Source organism: Ipomoea triloba, chromosome 4, assembly GCF_003576645.1.
Source record: "Ipomoea triloba cultivar NCNSP0323 chromosome 4, ASM357664v1".
NCBI lineage: Eukaryota > Viridiplantae > Streptophyta > Magnoliopsida > Solanales > Convolvulaceae > Ipomoea > Ipomoea triloba.
The window spans coordinates 18740638-18763490 of record NC_044919.1 but is presented as its reverse complement, the minus strand read 5'-3'; the positions used below and the strand labels follow the sequence as shown (position 1 = coordinate 18763490).

At 34.5% G+C, this 22853-nt stretch overlaps 1 protein-coding gene across 1 annotated transcript; it reads right to left on the bottom strand.

Moving 5' to 3' along the window:
- Positions 1-10682: 10682 nt before the first annotated feature.
- LOC116015290 (probable protein phosphatase 2C 35) lies at positions 10683-12932 on the bottom strand. Its single transcript, XM_031255330.1, has 2 exons — positions 11596-12932; positions 10683-10954 (listed from the first exon to the last, which is right to left on the bottom strand). The coding sequence occupies exons 1-2, from the start codon at positions 12499-12501 to the stop codon at positions 10802-10804; spliced, it is 1059 nt and encodes a 352-aa protein (XP_031111190.1). The 5' UTR covers positions 12502-12932; the 3' UTR covers positions 10683-10801.
- Positions 12933-22853: the final 9921 nt, after the last annotated feature.

Here is a 22853-nt window from a genome sequence, read left to right as displayed (position 1 = left end):
CCTAAGACACCTTTTGAGTTATTCAAAGGTTGGAAACCGAGTTTGCATCATATGCGTATTTGGGGATGTCCGTCTGAGGTGAGAATATACAATCCACAAGAAAAGAAACTTGACCCGAGGACAATTAGTGCTTTCTTTATTGGATATGCACAATCTTCTAAGGGTTATAGGTTTTATTGTCCATCACATACTACTAGGATAGTGGAATCAAGGAATGCTAAGTTTCTTGAAGATGACTTGATTAGTGGGAGAGATCGATTTAAGAACTTAGTTCCTACTTTTGATCATATCGACTCTCACCCTTCTACGTCATCTAATGGAGTTGTACTTATACGCAGTGTTCCTTCATTAACACCCGCGGTTATACAACCCACCATTGACATTCCACAAGTTGCTGAAACTCAACAATTTCAGGATTTACAGCAAGTTCCTGAACCGATACAGACTGAACAAATTCAAGAACTACCCTTAGTTCCTGAAGAGGTAGTTGCCCCGCAACCTTCTCAAGGTATCGGTGGTTCAACATTAAGACGGTCTACTCGGATAAGACGTTCAGCATTACCTAGTTATTATGAATCGTATCTACAAGAATCTGACATTGGAGCTGAAAATGATCCTGAAACTTTTTCACAAGCCACGAATTGTGAACATTCTGATTTGTGGTTAGAAGCCATGAAAGATGAAATGAATTCCATGAAGAGTAATGGAGTTTGGGATCTTGTTGAGTTACCTAATGGGGCCAAGGCTATTTCTTGTAAATGGGTTTTTAAAACCAAAAGAGATTCATTAGGTAACATTGAAAGATACAAGGCCAGACTCGTTGCTAAGGGATTTACTCAAAAAGAAGGAATCGATTACAAGGAGACTTTTTCTCCTGTATCAAAGAAAGATTCTCTTCGAATTATCTTGGCTTTAGTTGCACATTTTAATCTTGAATTGCAACAAATGGATGTGAAAACTGCCTTTCTTAATGGTGATCTAGAAGAGGAAGTTTACATGAAACAACCTGAAGGATTCTCTTCTAAAGATGGTGAAAATTTAGTATGCAAGCTTAAGAAATCCATATATGGCTTAAAACAAGCCTCCCGCCAATGGTACATTAAGTTCGATGGGGTTATTTCTTCATTTGGTTTTGTTGAGAATCCCTCTGATCATTGTATATACCATAAGGTGAGTGGGAGCAAAATTTGTTTTCTAGTTTTATACGTGGATGATATCTTGCTTGCCGCTAATGATATGGGGATGCTTCGTGACGTGAAACAATTCCTTTCTAAGAACTTTGATATGAAGGACATGGGTAATGCATCTTATGTCATTGGCATAAAGATTCATAGGGATAGATCCCGGGGCATACTGGGTCTATCGCAAGAAACCTATATAAACAAAGTTTTAGAAAGATTTCAGATGAAAAATTGTTCACCAAATGTTGCTCCAATAGCAAAAGGAGATAAATTCAATATGGATCAATGCCCTAAGAGTGACCTGGAGAAAGAATCCATGGAGACTATTCCATATGCTGAAGCAGTTGGGTGCCTTGGATACATTCAAGTATGTACGAGACCAGACATTGCTTTTGCTGTTGGAATGCTAGGACGATATTTGCAAAATCCAGGTATGGACCACTGGAGAGCTGTAAAAAGAGTTTTAAGGTACCTCAAAGGTACTAAAGATTACAAGCTTGGATTTAGACAGACAGATAACTTGGATGTTATTGGATATTCTGATGCGGACTTTGCTGGCTGTGTTGATTCTCGAAAATCGACTTCTGGGTACGTGTTTATCATGGCTGGTGGGGCTATCTCATGGAGAAGTGTTAAACAATCTTTAATAACTACTTCTACTATGGAAGCCGAGTTCGTTTCTTGTTTCGAAGCTACTTCGCAAGGTGTGTGGCTTAAGAATTTCATCTCTGGGCTTAGGATTATGGATTCTATATCTAAGCCGTTAAAAATCTATTGTGACAACTCAGCTGCAGTCTTCCTAACTAAGAACGACAAAAGTGGGAGTCGAAGCAAACACATCGACATCAAGTTCTTAGCTATTAGGGAGCGTGTTAAAAGAGAAATTGTGGTCATTGAGCACATTAGTACTGAGTTGATGATAGCAGATCCCTTGACTAAAGGCATGCCTCCATTTAAATTCAAGGATCTTGCTGAAAAGATGGGACTTTCACCCAATTTGTAATTTGTATATATACATTCAGTTTTAATGAAATTCTTTTGCATTCAGAAATTTTCTCATTCTAGTATGTACACTTTAAATTTATTGAGAAAATATTTCAGTCGGATTTGAAATAAACATAAGGTTTATTTTCATTAAGTTTTTCTTGTTTCCTAATTAAGTACTTAAAGGCAGTTTACATTTAATCATAATAGATATTACTCGCACTAATGAGGACATATCATTATGGTTAGTGTTATCTTGTACTTTGAGTTTGATATTTGCACCAAGTGGGAGAATGTAAGAACAAATAATAAAAGGTCAAAAGTATGAGTCCACTAAACTCCACTATGACCTTAAATCAGGGATACACTAACACCTAAATTAGGGATCCACTAATTTATGTTTTGTTCTTATTCAGAAAGTGGTGCAAATAATTAAGAATAGGAAAATTTTCATGATTAGTGCATTGATGGAATGCAACTATATAAAGGCCATCAAAATCCCCCTCACTGCTTGACATACAGTCTTGTACACCATCTGAGAGAGTTGAGTCAAGTGAGAGAAAAATAATTAGAAAGCTCAAGCAACAGCAGTAAGCAGATCAGGCAATCATCAAACAAATAACTATGGCTGGAGGTTAGATCCTATATTTCATATACTTCAGTTCAGTTTTAATTCTTACATGAGAAAGATAGCATTATGGTTAGAGAATATCATCTCCACGTTGCTCACCTCAACATTAGCATGAAGAAAGTGCCTTGCGTGAGTGGCAACGACCCAGTCAAGTTTTTCCTCCACAAGTGCTGACATGCCTCTCCATCTTTCCAAGGTGAATGGGAAGCCATTCATACCCATATTACTTAAACAACAATCGTCCAACGCGGCACAAAAACCCTAACAAACTGTCAGGTTGTAGGTGAGGGCCACACTTCTTAGAATGTGTGCTTTGCCACATCGTTGAAATCTCCTCTCTAAGGAATTCTATAGAAACACATTAGCCTCCGTGAGGTTGATCCTTATATTGACACCTTTATGTCAATATGGTTACGAGAGTAACTCAGCATCTTAGCTACACTATTGTCCTTCCAAAACAACGCAATACCACCGTTGCAACCTACACTATCAACATAAATTTGGCCATCATACCCCATCTTGACCCGCAAATGTTCAGCATGTCCTTGGTTAACCTTAGTTTCCATAATAAAAAAAAACAAAAAAAACAAACAAACATGGGTAATTTCTTTGATACAAGATCTTGAAGTTCATGAACTGCGCATTGATTACCCAAACCACGACAGCTCTAGCTAAGGGTACTCATTAGTCGTGGCGAGCCTAGGACACGAGCCTCATTGTCTTCAAGTTTTTTGGGACATCTGTCATAGCGACTTCATGCAAATCGTCTATCAGCAATACCTACTCCATGTTCGTGCGTATCCTCTTCGGTGTTACCAAAAGTATACCAACAATCTCAGTAATAGTTTGCTCCCCAGTCGTGGTGTTGGGTTGGTTGGTAGTACTAAAGCCCCCAGGTTCGCATCAACGATCAACCATCGAGAACCCAAGCCCCGCGCGCACCTCCTTGCTGTCTAGAGCACGCATACATCTTTGGCCCATAGGCATAGTCAGCCAGGAACATGGAGGTAGGAGTGTTTTTACACAATAATGGTTAGTGTGTCCCGACATACCACAACAGAAGCAAAAAGTGTGCATGTGTTCGTACCGAAACAAAAGCCATATTGACTCTCCATCCCTCTTGGTAAGCTTCAACCTACGATGGAACAATTTATTAACATCCAATGCCACCCAAACCCGATAAAATTTACGCCATGAACCGCCAAACCTATCTGAATTAGTCTTGAAAAAGGTCTCAAGATAATTGCCTATCATCTTGAGCACTGCGTCGAAAGTGTAACCATATAAGAGGTTCGAATCTTGAACCCATATGTCCATCATGTCAAGGTTAGTCATAATTAGTTGTTAAGTACTCAAAATTATCTACCGTATGCATCAGGATTTTTAGTACAATAATGTGATATATATATATATATATATATATATATATATATATATATATATAATCTTGTCACATGATTGATTTTTTGTTCATGAATGAAATGAAAAATGACATTCGATTCATTTGAATCAACTCTATTTGTGTCTGTTTGATTTGACTCATTATAAATTAATTTTTTGACTTCTATAATTTATTTGTCTACCTTTGCAGGTTATTATTATTATAGTATTTTTTTTTAGTTATGAGAAAAGCCTACCACCAATATCTCTAAATGTGTATAGAATAAATTTCGCTTTGTGACTCTAGTCGGCACATGATTACAAGGAGTTAGACCAGCGTATGTTATTCATAGTTGACCAGTTCAAACCAAAAAAGTTAATAAACTACTCTCACTATAAGTCGAATTTGTAATTTTGTAGTTACTAAATCAATAAGTTCACCAACTTAACAATAATGCAAGGGAGTGACTCGAATTTCTGTCTTTACTCAAAATAAAACTTTCTCCAATATTGTCATAAAAAATATTTGTAAAGATTATTTTGTGATTAACAAGGTACACGAGGGTAGATTTGGCATAGAAAAGGTGGGACCCTTGAACTTTCTTGTTTGGTGTGTGGAAATATACTTGGCACGTGAATCAGTTTAGGACACAAGAAGTATGGAGCCGTCTCTTACTTCCCTTTCTGTTCAAATTATTCATCTTATTTCTTTCCTGCAATTTTGGAAGATTTTTTTTCCCTTTTAGTACATACTTCTATTTTTATGGCTTGTATAATCTTTATTATATTTAAGTTATTATGGTCTTTGTGACTTTGTCTTTTCAATTTTATTTTTTATTTATTTATTTTGTAAAGGTGTGGTAAGGGCCTGATCCCCACAAAATCTGGTAACCAATATACACCTTTAGATTTTCTTTTTTCTTTTATCTTTTTATTTTTCTAATATTATAAAAAAGTTGCAATGGATTCTGGAATCTTCGAAATGGTTCTTAACTTTTATTCCATAACTTCTTCTGTTTTTTTTTTTTTCCAGAATCTTGTAAAAATTGAATTTTTTCTAATAATTTTAAACCATCTTCTTACGGAATAAGAAACTTTATTGCATCTTCTTTCTCTTTCCAAATTAAAGTTAAATCTTTAAAAATGTATTTTAGTCGCTATATTAGCCTTTTATTAAATTTACTTTAATAAAAAGATAGAAAATACTATATAGCATGTCAACGAAAATTTTTCTCTTGATGCATCATTTTATAATTGGTCATTAAGCTAATCATAAATAAATCAATGTAGTAGGCAAGAATTTTATGTTGAAGCAACAATTATTTTATCTAAAAAGATCACATCATTTACCCAACTCAAAGCCCAAACTTAATATGGGTAAAGGCCTAGAGGCCCAACCACCGGTTGGTATTCTATGGACCATGGTCCAAAAACGGTGTCATATCTTTAAACAAATAAACGGCTCTCGTTGCATTTTAACAAATTTTGCATTTTTTGTGTGTTTATAACAAAATAAGTTACAGTATATCTAAACTGAAACTGTCTCATATATTGTGTTTATATGATCAAATGGAACTGTAATTTAATTGAAATGATACTTTAATTTTGTAGAAATGAAACTGCAGCATGTATAAAATAAAACTGAATAATCTGTGTCACATATAGAGTTGATTCAAATGAATCGAATGTCATTTTTCATTTCACTCATGAACAAAAAATCAATCATGTGACAAAATTATACATACATACATACATACATACATACATACATACATACATACATATATATATATATATATATATATATATATATATATATATATATATATATAAATGAAACTGAATAATATGTGTCACATATTGACTGTATATTGTCCAATGAAACTGTAATTATATCGAAATGATATTGTAGTTGTGTCGTAATGAAACTACAGTGTATATAAAATTAAACGGAATACCAATATTTCACATATTTGAGTGCATATTGTCCAATTATGTAGTTATATCAAAATAATAATGTAGTTGTGTTGTAATGAAACTACAGTGTATATAAAATGAAACTAAAAAACAGTTTCACATATTTTGGTGTATATTGTCCAATGAAACCGTAGTTGAGTTAGAACTATAATTTAATGGTGTTGTAATCAGACTACAGTGTGTATAAAATGAAATTCAATAACATGTCTCACTATAAGAAGACTATTGTATGTATAATATCAAATTAAAACTATAGTTGGAACAAAATGAAACTACAATGTATATAAAATGGAACTGAATATGTTATACAAATAGACTATCTACGCGGAACGAGTGCCGTTTCTTTTCATTAATACGACACTATTTCAGACCATTATCTACATCCTACAATGCTCTGTGGACCATGGTCCACGGTATAACTTGCCCCCAACCACTGAGTTACAATTGTTATATCATGAACTAGGGTTTACTTTTCTATTGTAACCGCTGATTCAAAACAACATTCAGATTATACGTCTACAGTTAATATATTATGTACCTTATGTCAACAAATTACGGAGTATGTTTATTATAATTAACATATTATGTGTCTATAAATATATAATAAATTATGTACGCAGTTAGCCTATTATGTACTTTCAATTTATTTATAAGTACATAATTTGTTAAGTACAAACACATAATATATTAACGGCAGATATATATTTTGAATGTTACTCCGTATTTCAGATCAAGGTCCATTGTATAATTTGCCGTTGAGTTAGGCTGTTTTAGATCAATTGTTATACCATGGATCAGAGTTCATATTGTATTGTGAACCCGATACAAAAAATTTCAACTATAAGCATAGAATATGTCAACTACAAATACAGAATTATAAGGTTATATTTAGATCAGAGTCTATAATGCAAGGTAGACCCTGGTTCATGGTATAATTTGCCCAATGATAGAGCAGTATAAATTTGAATACTTAAAACAACAGTGATTAAATTTAAGGCACTAAGGGAAGAGCACTGGCATCTAATACCTCGTTTCAAAAATTTGGCGACCAGACTTCCTGTGTGTGAGAGCTCTCCATAGACACCATCATAAACTCTCACCAGATATCTACATGCTGGTGTGCGAGAGCTCTCCAATATTTGAAAATTCTTTTGGCCGATTGTTCGTTGGTTGCATGAGTTTGTATAGCACAACTCCAGGCTCAGTTTGGACAAATTTCTCTCTAGTGTAGGTTTCCTTCAAGGGTTGGACTCATATGAAGGCTGAGTATTTTGTTTGTTTGTTTTTTTTTTGGCTACTGTTGGTGTTCATAAGCCAGTAGTAGTATCTTATGTGGTTATGTGGCATAAAAAATTACAGAATATAATTTAAATGAAATGGATCTAATCATTTGAAATATAATGGGGTAAATGGATCCAGATCTGAAGGTGGATGTGCATCATCTAGAGGTGAAAAGGGGATGTCATCTAGTTAAACAAGTTCAATGGCGCTTTTGCTCGGAGCTCATTCCTTCGATTGAAACAGAGGTTAACAAGGTTATAGATACTGGTTTTATTTGCAAAGTTAAGTACCTGACGTGGATATCCAGGATTGTGTTAGCGGGTAAAAAGAATGGCCAAATCCAAGTACGTTGATTTTCGTGACCTTAATGTCGAATGCCAAAGGAAAATTTTCCATTGCTTATAGTTGAGTTGATGATAGATGTAGTAATCAAACATGAAATAATGTAATTCATGAATGACTCGTATGGTTATAACTAGATTCGTATGACTCCAAAAGATGAAGATTTGACCTCATTTCATATTCCAAAGGGCATTTATTGCTATAAGGTAATGCCTTTTGGTTTGAAAAATGCTAGTGTTACATATCAAAGAGCTATGTAGACAATATTTGATAAGAGTTAATTCCAACAATGGTCCTCCGATTACGTTGATTTTCCAAAATTGGTCATCGTCTTTTAATTTGGACAAAAAAGACACTTGACTATTGAATTGGTTCGGCAATGGTCCTTCCGTCAGATGAAGGTTAAGTTGATGTTAAATAAAGGGGTAAAGTAGTCATTTCAATTGCTAGTGTATAATTCATCTTCTTTTTCCTTCCTTTCAATCGCCGCAAATCTCTTCCACTCTGCCCCTGTAATCGCCGCAATAAGCCTTGGATTCTTAGGGAACCACTGCCCTGAGTGCAATCAGCCACCCGTTCAGCTTCTTCCTCATATTCCTCTCCGAAACTATGGTCTTGGATGCCGCTAATGATTGAGACCCATCCGGCGAGCTCGAATCGTAATACGCCGCCTCCTCGAACCAGTGCTACCAAAACCAAAGGAATCTGGAATTTGCGCCATTTTGGTTCAACATAGCAGTAGCATTAGGAGTTAGGACCATGCGAAACACCATTCTGCAAACCATTCTCAAAAAAACCAATTTTATTTTGACTTTGAGTATTTTGATTTTGATATGGCTTTTGATTATGAGATTGTCCAGGATTATTATAATTTTTATTTTTATTAGGACTTTGCTTTTGTGTCCCCAACATTGCAGCACCATACCACCTCCTTTAGACGAGGCATAATGGGCCCAGAAGCAACAATTGAATCCGGCCTCCTGGGAGCATCGTACGTTGCCGGAAACTGCTCCACAGCCGCCGCCCCAGATCCCTATGTTCACCAGTCCTTCACTAGGCAATTGAAATGACTACTTTACCCCTTCATTTAACACCAACTTAACCTTCATCTGACGGAATGACCATTGTCGGAACAAATTCAATAGTCAAGTGTCTTTTTCGTCCAAATTAAAAGACGAGGACCAATTTTGAAAAATCAACATAGTCGGAGGAACATTGCTGGAATTAACTCTATTTGATAATATACTACACAAAATGACAACATGTTATACAGATGATCTAGTGGTAAAGTAAAGTAGAAGCTCCATACAGATTATTTGATTGATTTAAGGCAAGTTTCCGATTGTCTTTGTAAGTTTCAATTAAAAGAAAACCCCTTGAAGTGTGCTTTAAGAGTTATCACAGGAAAATTTTCAGGGTCTACTGTTCGACACAAGCATTGAGATTGAGCAAGTTAAGATAGATGCTAAAATGAGCATGTCTGAACCGAGGAACCCTCATAAGTGGCTTACATCTGGATGTTCATATCAAATCTAGATGGGAGATGCCAACCTTTCAAGCAATTAATATAGAGAGGTGCCTCATTCATATCGGATGAGGCATGCAAAAATACATTCAAAGTATCATGTCATATTTAATGAAGCCACTTATGTTAACCGCTCTAATTTCCAGTTGCCCATTGACCCATTACATCTCCACGCAAAAAAGCCATGTGGGTGTCTTATTAGCGCCCCAAGAAAATGGCAAGGAGAAAGAAAACACCCTTTATTATTTGAGTAGAATGATGATGCCAAAATTTTATATAAAATGTTATCATAATTATATTTAATCAGTTATCATATCCAAAATTTTTACTTTAACAAATTATTAATTATACCATAATTATTATTGAAATGATCAACTATACATTTCCCCCAACCCAGTACCTGTATTGAGATTTGGGGAGCCTTCCGCTCAGAAGTTGGCAAACATTCAGTATTCAAATAATTTCTTTAAAAATATACTTTTAGTGTATTAAAAATATAATTTATGCCAAGACTTTATGGTCTAGTGGCACCCGGTTGCACTCCCATTTGGAAGGGAGTGAGTTTGAGCCTTAGTGGAGGCGATATTGACTCTTTGTGCTTCAGTAGGTTGAGAAAGTAGTTATGAACATATACTGCATTGTAACAGAATCAGTAGTACTCAAAACAATATAATTTATCTTTAAAATGAACATTTAGTGTATTAAAAATGTACCTTTAATATAATAAAAATGTAGCTTATATCATTGGTCCACTTGTACATGGTATAATGACTGGCAGAACCTGAGGCAGCCACAAAATCATGCAGATCAAGCAAATCAGTATTGCTCAAAAAATCAATAATCCACAAAATCATAAAAAGAAAACTTGCAACCTGTGAGAGCCTGAATCTTTAATCCAAAATCATTGCCCTTTGCGATGTCTCTTCATTGTTCCTTCTCAGCAGCGAAAACAGGACGAGCCATATTTTATCCTAGAATCAAAGCAATAACCTAGCAGAATAGAGCAGAAAAAGGAGGAAATGGGGGTAAAGAAACAACTCAGATGCTCAACTGCAGGTTTCAGATGGAACCATAGAGCTTTGAACCAGTAATTAAATAGGATGACAAGAGTGCAGTTCAGAGTCATCATCACCTTTGATCCAGGAGTGGAATAAATTCCAATCGTTCCTTTCTCCATATTTAGTCCTTTTCCTCCACTCATATCAGTAATGCTTGCTTGCACCTGACTATCAAAATTTAAAAATTGAAGCTAAATATGATTTTTTTTTTAAGAACTTGAAGATGTAGCCACCAATCACAATAGTATGTTTATGTGTGTGTGTGTGTGTGTCATTGTGTGTATCCTACGGTCCTACCATCAATACACAAATTAATACACCGGTATCCAACTGAAAGTCCATTCGAATTGAAATAGCAACCAACACAATCATCACTACTTCCAGATATTAATACAAATAGAATCATAGAATTCAGTGGCAGAAGAAGAATAGAGTAGTTGCACTACGAATCTGATAGTTCATGCACTGACAAGTTTTTTATGTGTACAATAATGATTGTTATATCATCAGTTCGGTTGTCATGCTCTAGCCAAAGTTTGTATGCTTCTCCAGCAATGGCTGAGCATGCATCTCGAGGATCCTCATATTTACTCACCTACACAATGAAGGAATTGAAGTATAAATAATGTTAATTCAAGAGTATGCTGGCAAGAATAATACCCAACAGTTGAGAGATTTTGACAAAGAAGGGAAAAACACAAGGTTGTCTCATCCCAAATGATGACCTAGACACATTATTTGGTTCTACAAGTAATATAAATTATAAGGCGAGCAAGATTTTCGAAATTACTGATAACTGAATGCAGTAATTTGACATAGTGAATTGGATAATCCTTTGTATGTTTAAACTAAATAAAGTAGGACATTATCATGTGCAGTAGAGACTGGATTGCAGAAAAAAAAAAAAAAAGTTCCAAAATGGCATTTAAAATGTCCAAATTCTAGAACCCCATTACTTTCTAAGAATATATTTGTAATAAAACAGTTCTTATTCTCCGTTAGTTAATGCCTACGTTACAAACATTTTGTGACCTTCGACACAGTATTGCAATTACAAACTGTTTTTGATAGGACTTATCACTATAAATTTGCATGAGATTTTAGGGCATGAATATCCACATATTGCTTAAATAGAGACAATTGGTGTTAAAAAGTAAGCAGGGAAATGCATTGTGTCAGATTATGAGTCAAAATTTTTAGAACACATAAATTTTAATTGTGAAGCAAACAGCATACCATGTCCACCACAGTTTGGCTGGAGATGAACTCAAAGACCCCATCACTTGCAAGCACAAAGAAGGGGTAATTTGCAGTTAACTGTACTGTTAATACCTCTGGATCAGCAACTACACCAATATTCTCAGCTACACTATCCCCTACACTCCGTGTAAATGCGGTCCCAGGATACTTCTCATTTGGAACCCACAGCCTAGGCGGATCATCACCTCCTGTCTCCTCATCGCCCCATGCCTGAATACTTGGATCCTTATTGCCCTCCACTTGATCAACAGTCAGAACACTAGCCCCACAAAGCTTCACCCTTTCACACTCATCTGTCCTGAAAGGGGTTTGGTCAGAAGACAAATCTTTAGCAATAACAGCATTCCCTTCTTTAACAGCTAGCACCCCCCTCGAATCACCCACATTTGCAACGTACAACATGTCACCAATAACTAGAGCTGTAATTGCTGTTGTCCCACTCATGGAATCGTCTATATTACTCGAGTGAAGTTCCTCGTTAGCTGTTGAAAATGCAGAGATGTAAGCCCTCACAGGATTTTCCACCAACTGAAGATCATTTGACAATATCTCTACAAGCCTATCCTTAACAAAACCCGAACACTCTGTACCAAACTGCCCGTGCCCATCAAACACACCAAAGAAATGAATATTTGGATTACCCTGAAGCTCTCTTTTGATACAATAACTATCTTGATTCTCCTTTTCCGGAAAGTCAGGGTAAAAACCGCGCTGTGTAAGCACAGAGTACTCTAATTTGAAATTTTCACAAGGCACATAAGCAACATCTAAAGACCTGTTAGTAAGAATATGTGTTTGAGCGTAAGGACCCAATTCTTCCCTGCTCTCCTCATCTGAAGACGAAGGGTATCTGCTACAACACTTGCCATGAATACAACCCATCTCTCACCACAAATTCAGGTGCGCAACAGAGCCAAACCAAAAGCGCACACCAAGTGTATGTGGAAAGTTCCGAAAGAAGCGGGTGTTTGAGAACAACCCAAACTAGCACTGAAACAGTATTTTTGATGAAAATGGTGGAATGTGTATCTCGCAAATTGCAACATTGAAATGGGTTCTCAAGGAACCTTTTTAATTTTTCTTGAGAAACAAGGCAGCAAACAAACCCTAAGAGCAACTGGGTTTGTTAAATCATGACGTTATTCTCCAGCAAGACAGAATCTAAACAATAAAGCTCCTCAAGATTAGTATAACCCAGCTAAGAAGAAAGGATCCGGGACAATGTAGGATCAAACTGAAACCTAATTGACAAACAGACTAACACAAAGGAGTAAAAGACAGGATTAGGAATACTTCTGTTGTGATCAAGTAAAGACTTTTCCGAGAAAAATGTCAGCAAAAGAAGGCGTGAGGTGTTGGGTTTAGGTGGGGTCTTTGGAAGATTAGAAATCAACTCTACTTTTATTTAAAAAAAAAATAGAAATCAACTCTGCTTTTTCTGTATCTATAACTTAAAGTGGATTTCATTTTTAATCCTAAATTTATAAATGTGATTTTATTTTTTATTTTTTAAAGTACTTTCAGTTGATCTTAGTATTATTATAACATGATTATTATGGAGTATTCTTTATCTTCTGTCAACAAAGATATTTAAAGGACATTAAAATACGGGAGCATTTCGATCTTTTTATACAAAGTGAATTTATCCGTGGAATTTTTATTTTAAAAAATCTTTGATTCACGAATAGCCCCTTGTCTTTTTCATTTGCAATTCGCGCCTCCGCAGCAGTAGAATGTCAGACGTAAATCTAAGACTAAAAATGAATTAACACTTAAAACTGAATAGATTGAAATGACCGCATATTTCCGCATATTTAACGTCATTTAAAGAGGTTTGTTGATAGAGAACTAAAAATGGTTATACCACAATAATAGTAAGACCAACATGGGGTATTCTAAAAAAACACTAAAAGTGAAATATCACCTATAAATTTATGACAAAAAATAGAATTAAATCTAAAATTTAATAAAAATCAATAATATTAGTACAAATTAATAAAAATTGTGTTGGTAGTATAAGTGGAATTAAATATTAATTTTATCATGTTATTTGTGTTGTACATTTACACTGTTTTGCCAATTTTATCCTTCACATTTTTCCTTTTGACATATTTTTTTAAAAACTTTGAATCTTAACTAGAATAAAAAAAATGTTAGTGGTATAGTGACATTAAATACTTCTCGTTAACCTTTTTTATGTTGTACATTTATATCGTATTACCAATTATACTTTATTTATTCTTTCATTTATCAATTTCACATTTACTATGTAAAATGCAAACACATGCATATATATAAGTATGTAGCTTTTTTATAGTTTAAGTTAACTATAATTTGAATCAATAGATAATACAATATATATTTTTAATTCAATTTCTCATTTCAAAATGTAACTTATTTATTTTCAATTTTTTAAAATTAAAATATTTATTTTATTTATTATTGTATCAATGTTAAAACTCTAATTAAAACATAAATAATTATCAAAGGAAAATTATTTACATTTGCTAAAAATGTAATCATTTTGAAATACGATATATCTCCTAAGTTTAATGCATTTTTTTTAAATTATGAAAGATAATAATCTTTATAATCATCAAAAACAAAAATTTCAACTTCTAATAGTTAAATTATTTGTGTGTTTTCTAAAATTCATTTCAATCATGTGATTTTGTTATATATTTTTAATCTTGGACATTTATCAATTGCACATTGTGTGTATTTACAACTAGTACTTTATTAGTATATTTTAAAGATGTTAAAAATTCATACAATATTATGTTGGTCCTGATGGGTTTGGGTTACAAGTCTAGATGTGTGAGGTAAATAGACTTGTACAATTTTTTAAATCTTGTACTTTTCGGAAACTCTTAGTTCAAGTGAACTTGAACGAGAAGTTAAAGTATAGTTTTATCAAAGTTAAACGCAATGGAAAATTGTTACCCGTTTTTAAGATTAACCACATATTTGTTCTTTTTAAATTTTAAGTTTGGTTGGTTATGCTAGAAAGTAATTTAGTATGTAAAGAGATAGATAGAGAGAGAATTTTTATAATAAGTTCGGTCAAAACCTAGCCTACTCCACTAATCTTCTTAAACTACTAAGAGATTGCACTATGATGCGTTAGTACAATAAGAGAACTCAATTAAGCCTTGGTCACAAAGCTGACCTTAAGGCTCAAGTTTTTCACAAGACAACTCTTGTTACTCTACTTCTTTCTACTATCTAATAAGGGTGGGCGTTTCGATATTCGGTTCAGTTTTTTTTTATTTTGATTTCACGTTTGATTTTTCGGTTTAAAAAAAAATACCATTCAGTTTAACATTATAGTTCGGTATGAAAAATTTCAGTTTTGATTCGATATTTGGTTTGGTTTAAGAACCTCAATTCTCAATATTTCCTAATTTTTCAAACACACTACCAAACAAACACATATTCACATAGTCTAAATACAAAGAATAAACATTATATAACAAAATAGCAATCTAAAGTCCAAACACACTACTAAAAACCAAACATCACATAGTTCAAATCCAAAGTTCAAAGACTACAAACATGAATTGGGGAAGAAGATGAAGTTGACTTTTTGAATGGTTGACCATGAAGTGAAATTGCAAATTCTTGATTCTTGTTGGATAATTGGTCATGTGTTGATTAATGATGACTTTGTGAGTGACAATTGATGTAAATTGAAGGGAAATAATGCCCACATTTTGAAAAAAAAAGGAAAAAGAAATTGAGTAGAAATTCGAAAAAGCAAGAAAAAAAGAAAAGAGAGAAAAAGAAGAGTGTTGTGTTTATTGCTAACCATTGTAATCATAGAAGGAATTCTTTTATTGAGACTTTGTAGGAACAATGGGAAGAACTAAGGAATTGGCGAAGAAGAGGAAATTGGACCAAGGAAGCTCGAGTCATGGTCCGGCGGAGGGGGAAATGCAAGACATTGAGGATGAGGAAACAATTCTTGGGGCGAGAGTGCCGAGGAGGTTGAAAACCACCGAGTTGGCAAAGGTGGCCCACTTAAAGACTTTGAAGATTATTGGAGGGAAATACTTTGACTACCCCATTTTGGACTCATTTGGGTGTAGGGAAGAGGTGGAGGCTATGGTTGCACACCCACAATGGAGCACTATCTTCGGGTGGAGATGGGGCACTTATTCTCCGGTCACATATGAGTTCCTTGCCATTTAGAACTCACCAAGGAGTCCAATGACAACAACCACTCAATCTTTTTCATAGTGTTCAACAAGTCATACATCCTCTCGGTCAATGATTTGGGAAATACTTGTAGATCTACACCCAAGAGGAAATGGGAAGATATGCATTTTGCAACTACCAGTCTAATTTCTACATAGACCGGGGAGCGGTGGATTATTGGAAGGTACTTTCCAGAGGCTCAACCAAATACAACTCAAGCAATTTGCATACCGCGGTCATAAGGAACAATGGACATAAGGAGTCACCCAGATTATGTCATCTAGGAGTGGAATAAATTCCAATCGTTCCTTTCTCCATATTTAGTCCTTTTCCTCCACTCATATCAGTAGTGCTTGCTTGCACCTGACTATCAAAATTTAAAATTTGAAGCTTAATATGATTTTTTTTTAAGAACTTGAAGATGAAGCCACCAATCACAATAGTATGTTTATGTGTGCGTGTGTGTTTGTGTCATTGTGTGTATCCTACGGTCCTACCATCAATACACAAATTAATACACCGGTATCCAAATGAAAGTCCATTCAAATTGAAATAGCAACCAACACAATCATCACTACTTCCAGATATTAATACAAATAGAATCATAGGATTCAGTGGCAGAAGAAGAATAGAGTAGTTGCACTACGAATCTGACAGTTCATCATTGACAGGTTTTTTATGTGTACAATAATGATTGTTATATCATCAGTTCAGTTGTCATGCTCTAGCCAAAGTTTGTATGCTTCTCTTTAAGCACGAGTCCATGGCACAATGTGGTCACCAAAGGACCAATGAAGATGTTGATAACATTCTCCTTGCTTTGAGTTGTAAGCCACCTTTTCGCTTGTGCCCCCATGTTGATTGACTCCCCCTTTTTCATGTTCCACAAATGAAATAGGTTCATCCAGTAGGCTTTGTTCAAATTAGATGTTCTCTCGGTGAAGTTAACTGCAAATGCTTAGAACCAAAGAAGTTCAAATTTTTGTGTGCTTCCATGTTGTTCACCTCTTATTTTGTTAGGACTTTAGTCAAGGATCTCTCGAAGTGGGAGTGTGCACACCTTAACTTGAGAAGGATAATGGTAAGCGAAGCCCGAGAATTGAATAATCTTGGTAGGGCATGGGGCAAAAGGTGAGCCTATGGTGAGCATTGAGGGGAAATCCTCTATCCCTAGTAAAAAGCATGAGGGTTTGATATGGTGAAAGTTAGAAAAGGCTAAGCAATGCCGCTCTTAGAGGTAAGATCCGAGGTGAGCCATCTTGCTAGAATTTGGGCAACCATTGCACCGTCTTTGAAAAAGTGTAGATCTATGTAAAGTAGGTTGACCCAATGTCGTTATCCTAGAAGATGAGAAAATAGAGAGGAGGTGAGCCACTTCGCTAGGGTTCGGGTACCTATTACACCGACCTTCAAACAAGCATGGGGCTCCATGTGAAGTTGGGTGCCCAATGACATTTCCCTAGGAAGTTGAGAAAAAAAGAGGGACCGCCCAAGCCATTGGCGGTGAGCGATCCATGCCCTTACCTTCAATTACTTTTGTGCATTTGGGCTTTGGCGTTTGGTTGGACGAGTTGGCTAAGTTGTGTACATCGTTTCCCACTAGTGGGATCGGCTTGAAGGCCCTTGCAAAATGAAAGGTGAACCCAAAACTTGGATTGCATGCTTGGTTAATTGGTGTGAAATGGTTTCCCGATGCTTAATTGGATTTTAAAGGGGTTTTTGCTTCCTTTGTATATTCCTATAGTTGATGACTTATGGTTAACACCCTTTGTAGATAGGATGATGGATTTCACCCTCTCCGTTTTCTTGCACCCTCGTTCTTGCTTGACTAGTTGAATTGATTAGGTTGTCATAGATATCTTTGGCATTTAGATGATCTTGATTTGATTGAGATTTGCTTGAGGGCAAGCAAAGTTAAAGTGTGAAAACTTCGATAGATGCCAAAGATACCTATGGTTAAGGGTCTAATAAAGGGTTGAAATTGTGCTATTTGATACCTTTATGTGGCTAACTTATGGTGATATTTTCTCTAAAGCGCTAATCTCTAACACCCCCATTTTCCAAAAACCAAAATGTTTGATAAAAAGAAATTTATTTGATTAAAAATTATTTTCAGTTGCGAAAGATTAACAAAACTAAGGAAATAGGGATGCTACTGCCACGTTTAGATACAACTTATATCTAAACGCACAGGCTAAAAACAACCAAATAAAAATAGTTCAAGGTTTATGTCTCAAAAAAATATTTATTGAGAATAATAACCCAAGGTATGTACTAGTACAAAAAATCTAACAAACCAACCAACTAACTAATCTAATTAAATATTAAATTCTATAGGTGATTCGTTCTCATGCCCAATGCTCCAAATGTCATGCAACAACACTTGCAAAAGAGCTAAGGAGGGGAAACAAAGTCAGCATTGAACAGTTGGTAAGACTTATTCCACCCGGTAAAATATTTACACATAGTACATAACACATAAGTCACATAATTCCACATTAACCCCTTAAGCATTGTTATTCTCATCAATATCAATAATCTTTAACCAATTAAAAATCTAACTTGAGGAAATCACACATCAAAGTATATATAAAAATATCCACAAAATTTCTAGGAGATCAAGGCATTGCCTATCCATAAACCAAAATCATTCAACCACTTTTTCCTCAATATTCACCATATAATTTTTACCTCAACATTTGCATATAACCATTTCCTCAAGACATTTCATAATACCATTAGTACTCAAATTTTTAAATCTTGATATAATCATCAAAGAGAGATTTTGAATCCTTAAACCACAAAGTATTTCCAAATCATAATAATCACTAAAGATAATCTCCAAATTCATAAAATAATAACCAAAGAGAGAATTCCAATCTCTCTATATAACCACCAAATAGAGAGTATCCAGAACTCTCACAATAACCACCAAGGTAAATTTTCCAACTAATTGGTTAACTTTTCAAATGTCCAACAATAGTTATTATATACAGTGTCAAGGAGGAATGGATCCAAATGGAAAATTTCAAGCTTTCAACCCAATACCAAACGACCTGGACGAATCTAAGAACCGGTGGACAAAACCAAATCCAAATCAACCTGACGAATCCACAAACCGATGGCCAAAACCAAATAGAGAGATCTCAGCTCTCACAATAATAATAATAACCAAAAAGGAGAGTTCAAAACCTCCAAATATCACCATCCTCCGGGACAAAATATATAAATAACTATAACCATCAAATCTCGCATCTTACATCAAAAGTCATTACACCCAAATACTCATATAACTTTACAACTATATCTATAACCTTTGTACCCATTAAACCAATTGAAAGTTCATATTACCAATTCTCAACAATCTTCCGTGACAAAATGAATATTTTTATATCCTTCTGAAACAATCTTCCATGACAAAATGAATATTTTTATATCCTTCTGATGATGAGGTATAATGATGAGTGTAAAAAGAGGGTGTAAATGTCGTTCCGCTGAGGATTGGGGCTATGGCACGTATTGTGTGAATTATTAAATCCTAGGCACTAAAGTATTGGAATTCACTAGAATCCAAGGAAAATATGATTTAGGAATTAGAATAAAATAAAAGATGCAAATTAAATAAGAGATAACTATATGATAAAAGAGTGGGGTCAGATTAGGGGTATTGCAATCTTGATGCTCTAACAAACTCAAAATTAGGGAAAAACAATTAACCAAGGGATTTATTAGCAATGCACTCAAGAATTCAAGTTAGCTACTTTCGTAATCAATAACAAGAATTAGGCTAAGATTGCCCCACTTTCGTGATGCATCAATCATAACCTTAAACACAAAAGCACTGTAAGCCCCCAAATTACCCCTATTCTCATAGTAGGAAAAATTGGGTTGAAATTGGTTAGGCTGAGTCTTTCACCCAACTTTCGTTGTGATGAAATCCTCTCCAAAACAAATCAATAAAAGCTGCGCATCAATTATCAATAAGAGGAAAATATAATCCAACTCAAACATAAACCCTAGGTAAACAATTATTTCCCTTTATGCAATAATCACAAATCTAGCATCAAGAATAGCAATAGGACCCCAATCCAAACCCAAAAGTTAACTACTCATGCATCATAAAAGTAAACAAAACAAAGTAATAATAAATCATCATAAATATTGCAAGGAATATAAAGGGAAGAGAAAACTTTACTGATGATGAAGAACAATTCCAACTTCAATCCGTGATTCCAAGCTTGAGATTAAATAATCTAATATAAAACTAATCTAAACTATACCAGGGAAATATAAAGAGAAGGGAAAAATAAACTAAAACTAACTAGGGTTGGGAGCTCTGTAAGGGGACCTCCTTCAATTGTAGAGAATAGGTAGAATATATAGGAGGTAGATGGGCCTTGGCCCATTAGGCAACTTCCAATTCTTTTCCAAATCGTATTCTTGTTTCCTTCCTTCCTTGTAATTTCATTTTCTTCCAAAACTTGTCCAAAATGTTCTAAAATTCTTCTTTTGTTGCTCCTTGTAGATAATTCAACACTTGGACAATATAACACACAAACAATTCTCAATTTCACTAGGATAAAGGAAATACAACTAAAATAAGGGGTGAATTATTGTACAAAATAGTAGATATCACCTTCAATAATTAATTTCTCAAATTCATAACTTCACCATAATTCATTATTTCTCTATAAATCCATAAATTCCCATATATAATTCGTAGCTTCACAGACTACCAAATTTCATAATTCCATCATATATTCCATACTTTTCATTTATATACCATAATTCACAATTTAAATAATTTCATAATCTCACATAATATCACAAATCATATATATTTCCACAATTCACTACAAATATCATAATTCATATAAATCCATAATAATCAAATTATACACCATAAATCATACAGTAACCAATAATCATATAATCACATAATTATTCCTTAATAAATCTTGCACATATTCACGTAGTAAATAAATTTGACTTGGGGTAAAATAATTTTGGGTAGACATAAATCTTACTATGCCATAATCCACATAAATCCAATAATTTTCATAAGTCATGTACTCATAATTTCACCTATTTACCAATTTATTCAATAATAATAATAAATTTATTTTCGATAGATTTAAATATAATACCACATAAGCACATATTAAATAATTTGATTTGGGGTAAATAAATTTTGAGTATACATAAATCTTACTCATTGAAGTCTAGGTTCCCGTTCACACCTTATAGCAACTTGACCAATCTAATAGGAACCATTGACTTTTGCATCATCCAAAAATCATCACCTCGCCAGAGGAGCACAGAGGTTACGAAAAAAAAATGAATGAAGATGATGAGGTGAGGAAAAGAGGGATACGAGAGAGATATGCAGAGGCAGAGATTGATTTAGACAAATGAGGTTTAGAGTTGGATTAGGGTTAACTTTGAGAAGTATATATTAAGTACATTAATAGTGTATCATATATCTATATGTATAATAAGATTAGGAATTATTAGACTTAATATAATATTAGGTCAAATTTGGAGCTCAAGGAATAAATAAAATTAGGTAACTAGGTTTTGGAGACTAAAAACAATTTTGAGGAAAATTTAATGAAATTAGCCCCGTACGCACATAAGACCCTCGTATAGTGCCTAGAAAATACGGGGTATCACATAATCTTTGCAAAACTCTATCATTTGGTGCACTTTAGATGGTTTTGAAGGGTTTGACTTAAAGAGAAAGCATGTGGACTTGATAAAGAAGCAACCAAGGGATGAAGCTTAATTGGATATCTCCACGGAAAGCCTATGAGCATGGACTGACTCGTAGGAATGAAACAGAAAGTTCCACGCACCAATCTACGAGCGTGAAAGGTGGCGTGGGAATGATAAGTGAAGGATCCACGAGTGTTCGACGCTCGTAGATTATTCTTGGGCGCGAATTTAAAGAAGTGTTTTTAGAGGAAAGCTATTTAAGGCCTAGATTAGATATTTTAGAGATATTTTTGGTAGATTTTTGGGGGGGACTTTTGCTAGATTTTAGAAGTTCCTAGATGGTAGAGAGAGAATTTGTAGAAAGTACACTTAGATTTTAGCTCAATCTTGTACTTGAAGATCAAATTTGGAAGTCAATTGTTTTTGGATTGTGAATTCAATTACTTAGGTAATCTCAATTCTTTGTCTTGATTTTCATTCCAATTTTACTTTCAATTGCATTTTCAATTTGTGAATTAGGTTAATCATGATTTAATTTGCTAGCATGTGTAGCTAATTCTTTTATAAGAATTGAGTTGTGCAATTCGATGTGATGCTAGTGTAAACCTAAATTCCTAACTAGGTGATTGAATTGCATTGGATTGATTGATCGACTTTTGTCATTCTTGATAATTTGTATGCTTTCTAGAGTATGACCACATCTAGGAATGTTATAAGGCATGGATCCTATGCAAGAGATTGCTAGAGTTCACGTAGCTCTAACTCAATTATAATTTCTTGCGTTTACACCGAAAGGTAGGAGTAGGAAATGGGGTGAATGCAAAGTGTTTGATGAAATGTCCATTAGGCTCTTGGTTACCTAAAAGTACTCAAATCCTAAGGCAAGCTTAGTAGACCGGAAGGAGAAAGGAAATAGAAAAGCCTCTCAAGAATAGCAACCAATGCAATGCAATCTACCTAGTACCTAAGTAAACACCATGATGCATCACATCTAATTAACAACTCATTCCTAGTTTCCTTTTAATTGTCTTCAAACCTATTCTTTGCAACTTTGTTACTACAACTTGACTCTTTATTCGTTCATCCATTCATTGTGACATGGCATATGATGATTGTGCACTTTATTCCTTGGATTGAGAGCCTATTAACATTTCCAATTTGTCTTCCCTAGAGACCGACAAAACCCGGGGTTCACCCTACATTCTTTAATAAACACCCACCGAACGCATATTATCACAACACAATCAAGAGGCATTATTTAACAAAATTTTCAACAAGAGAACCATGAGACCACCCTCTCTACATATATCTTTCTTTTCAAC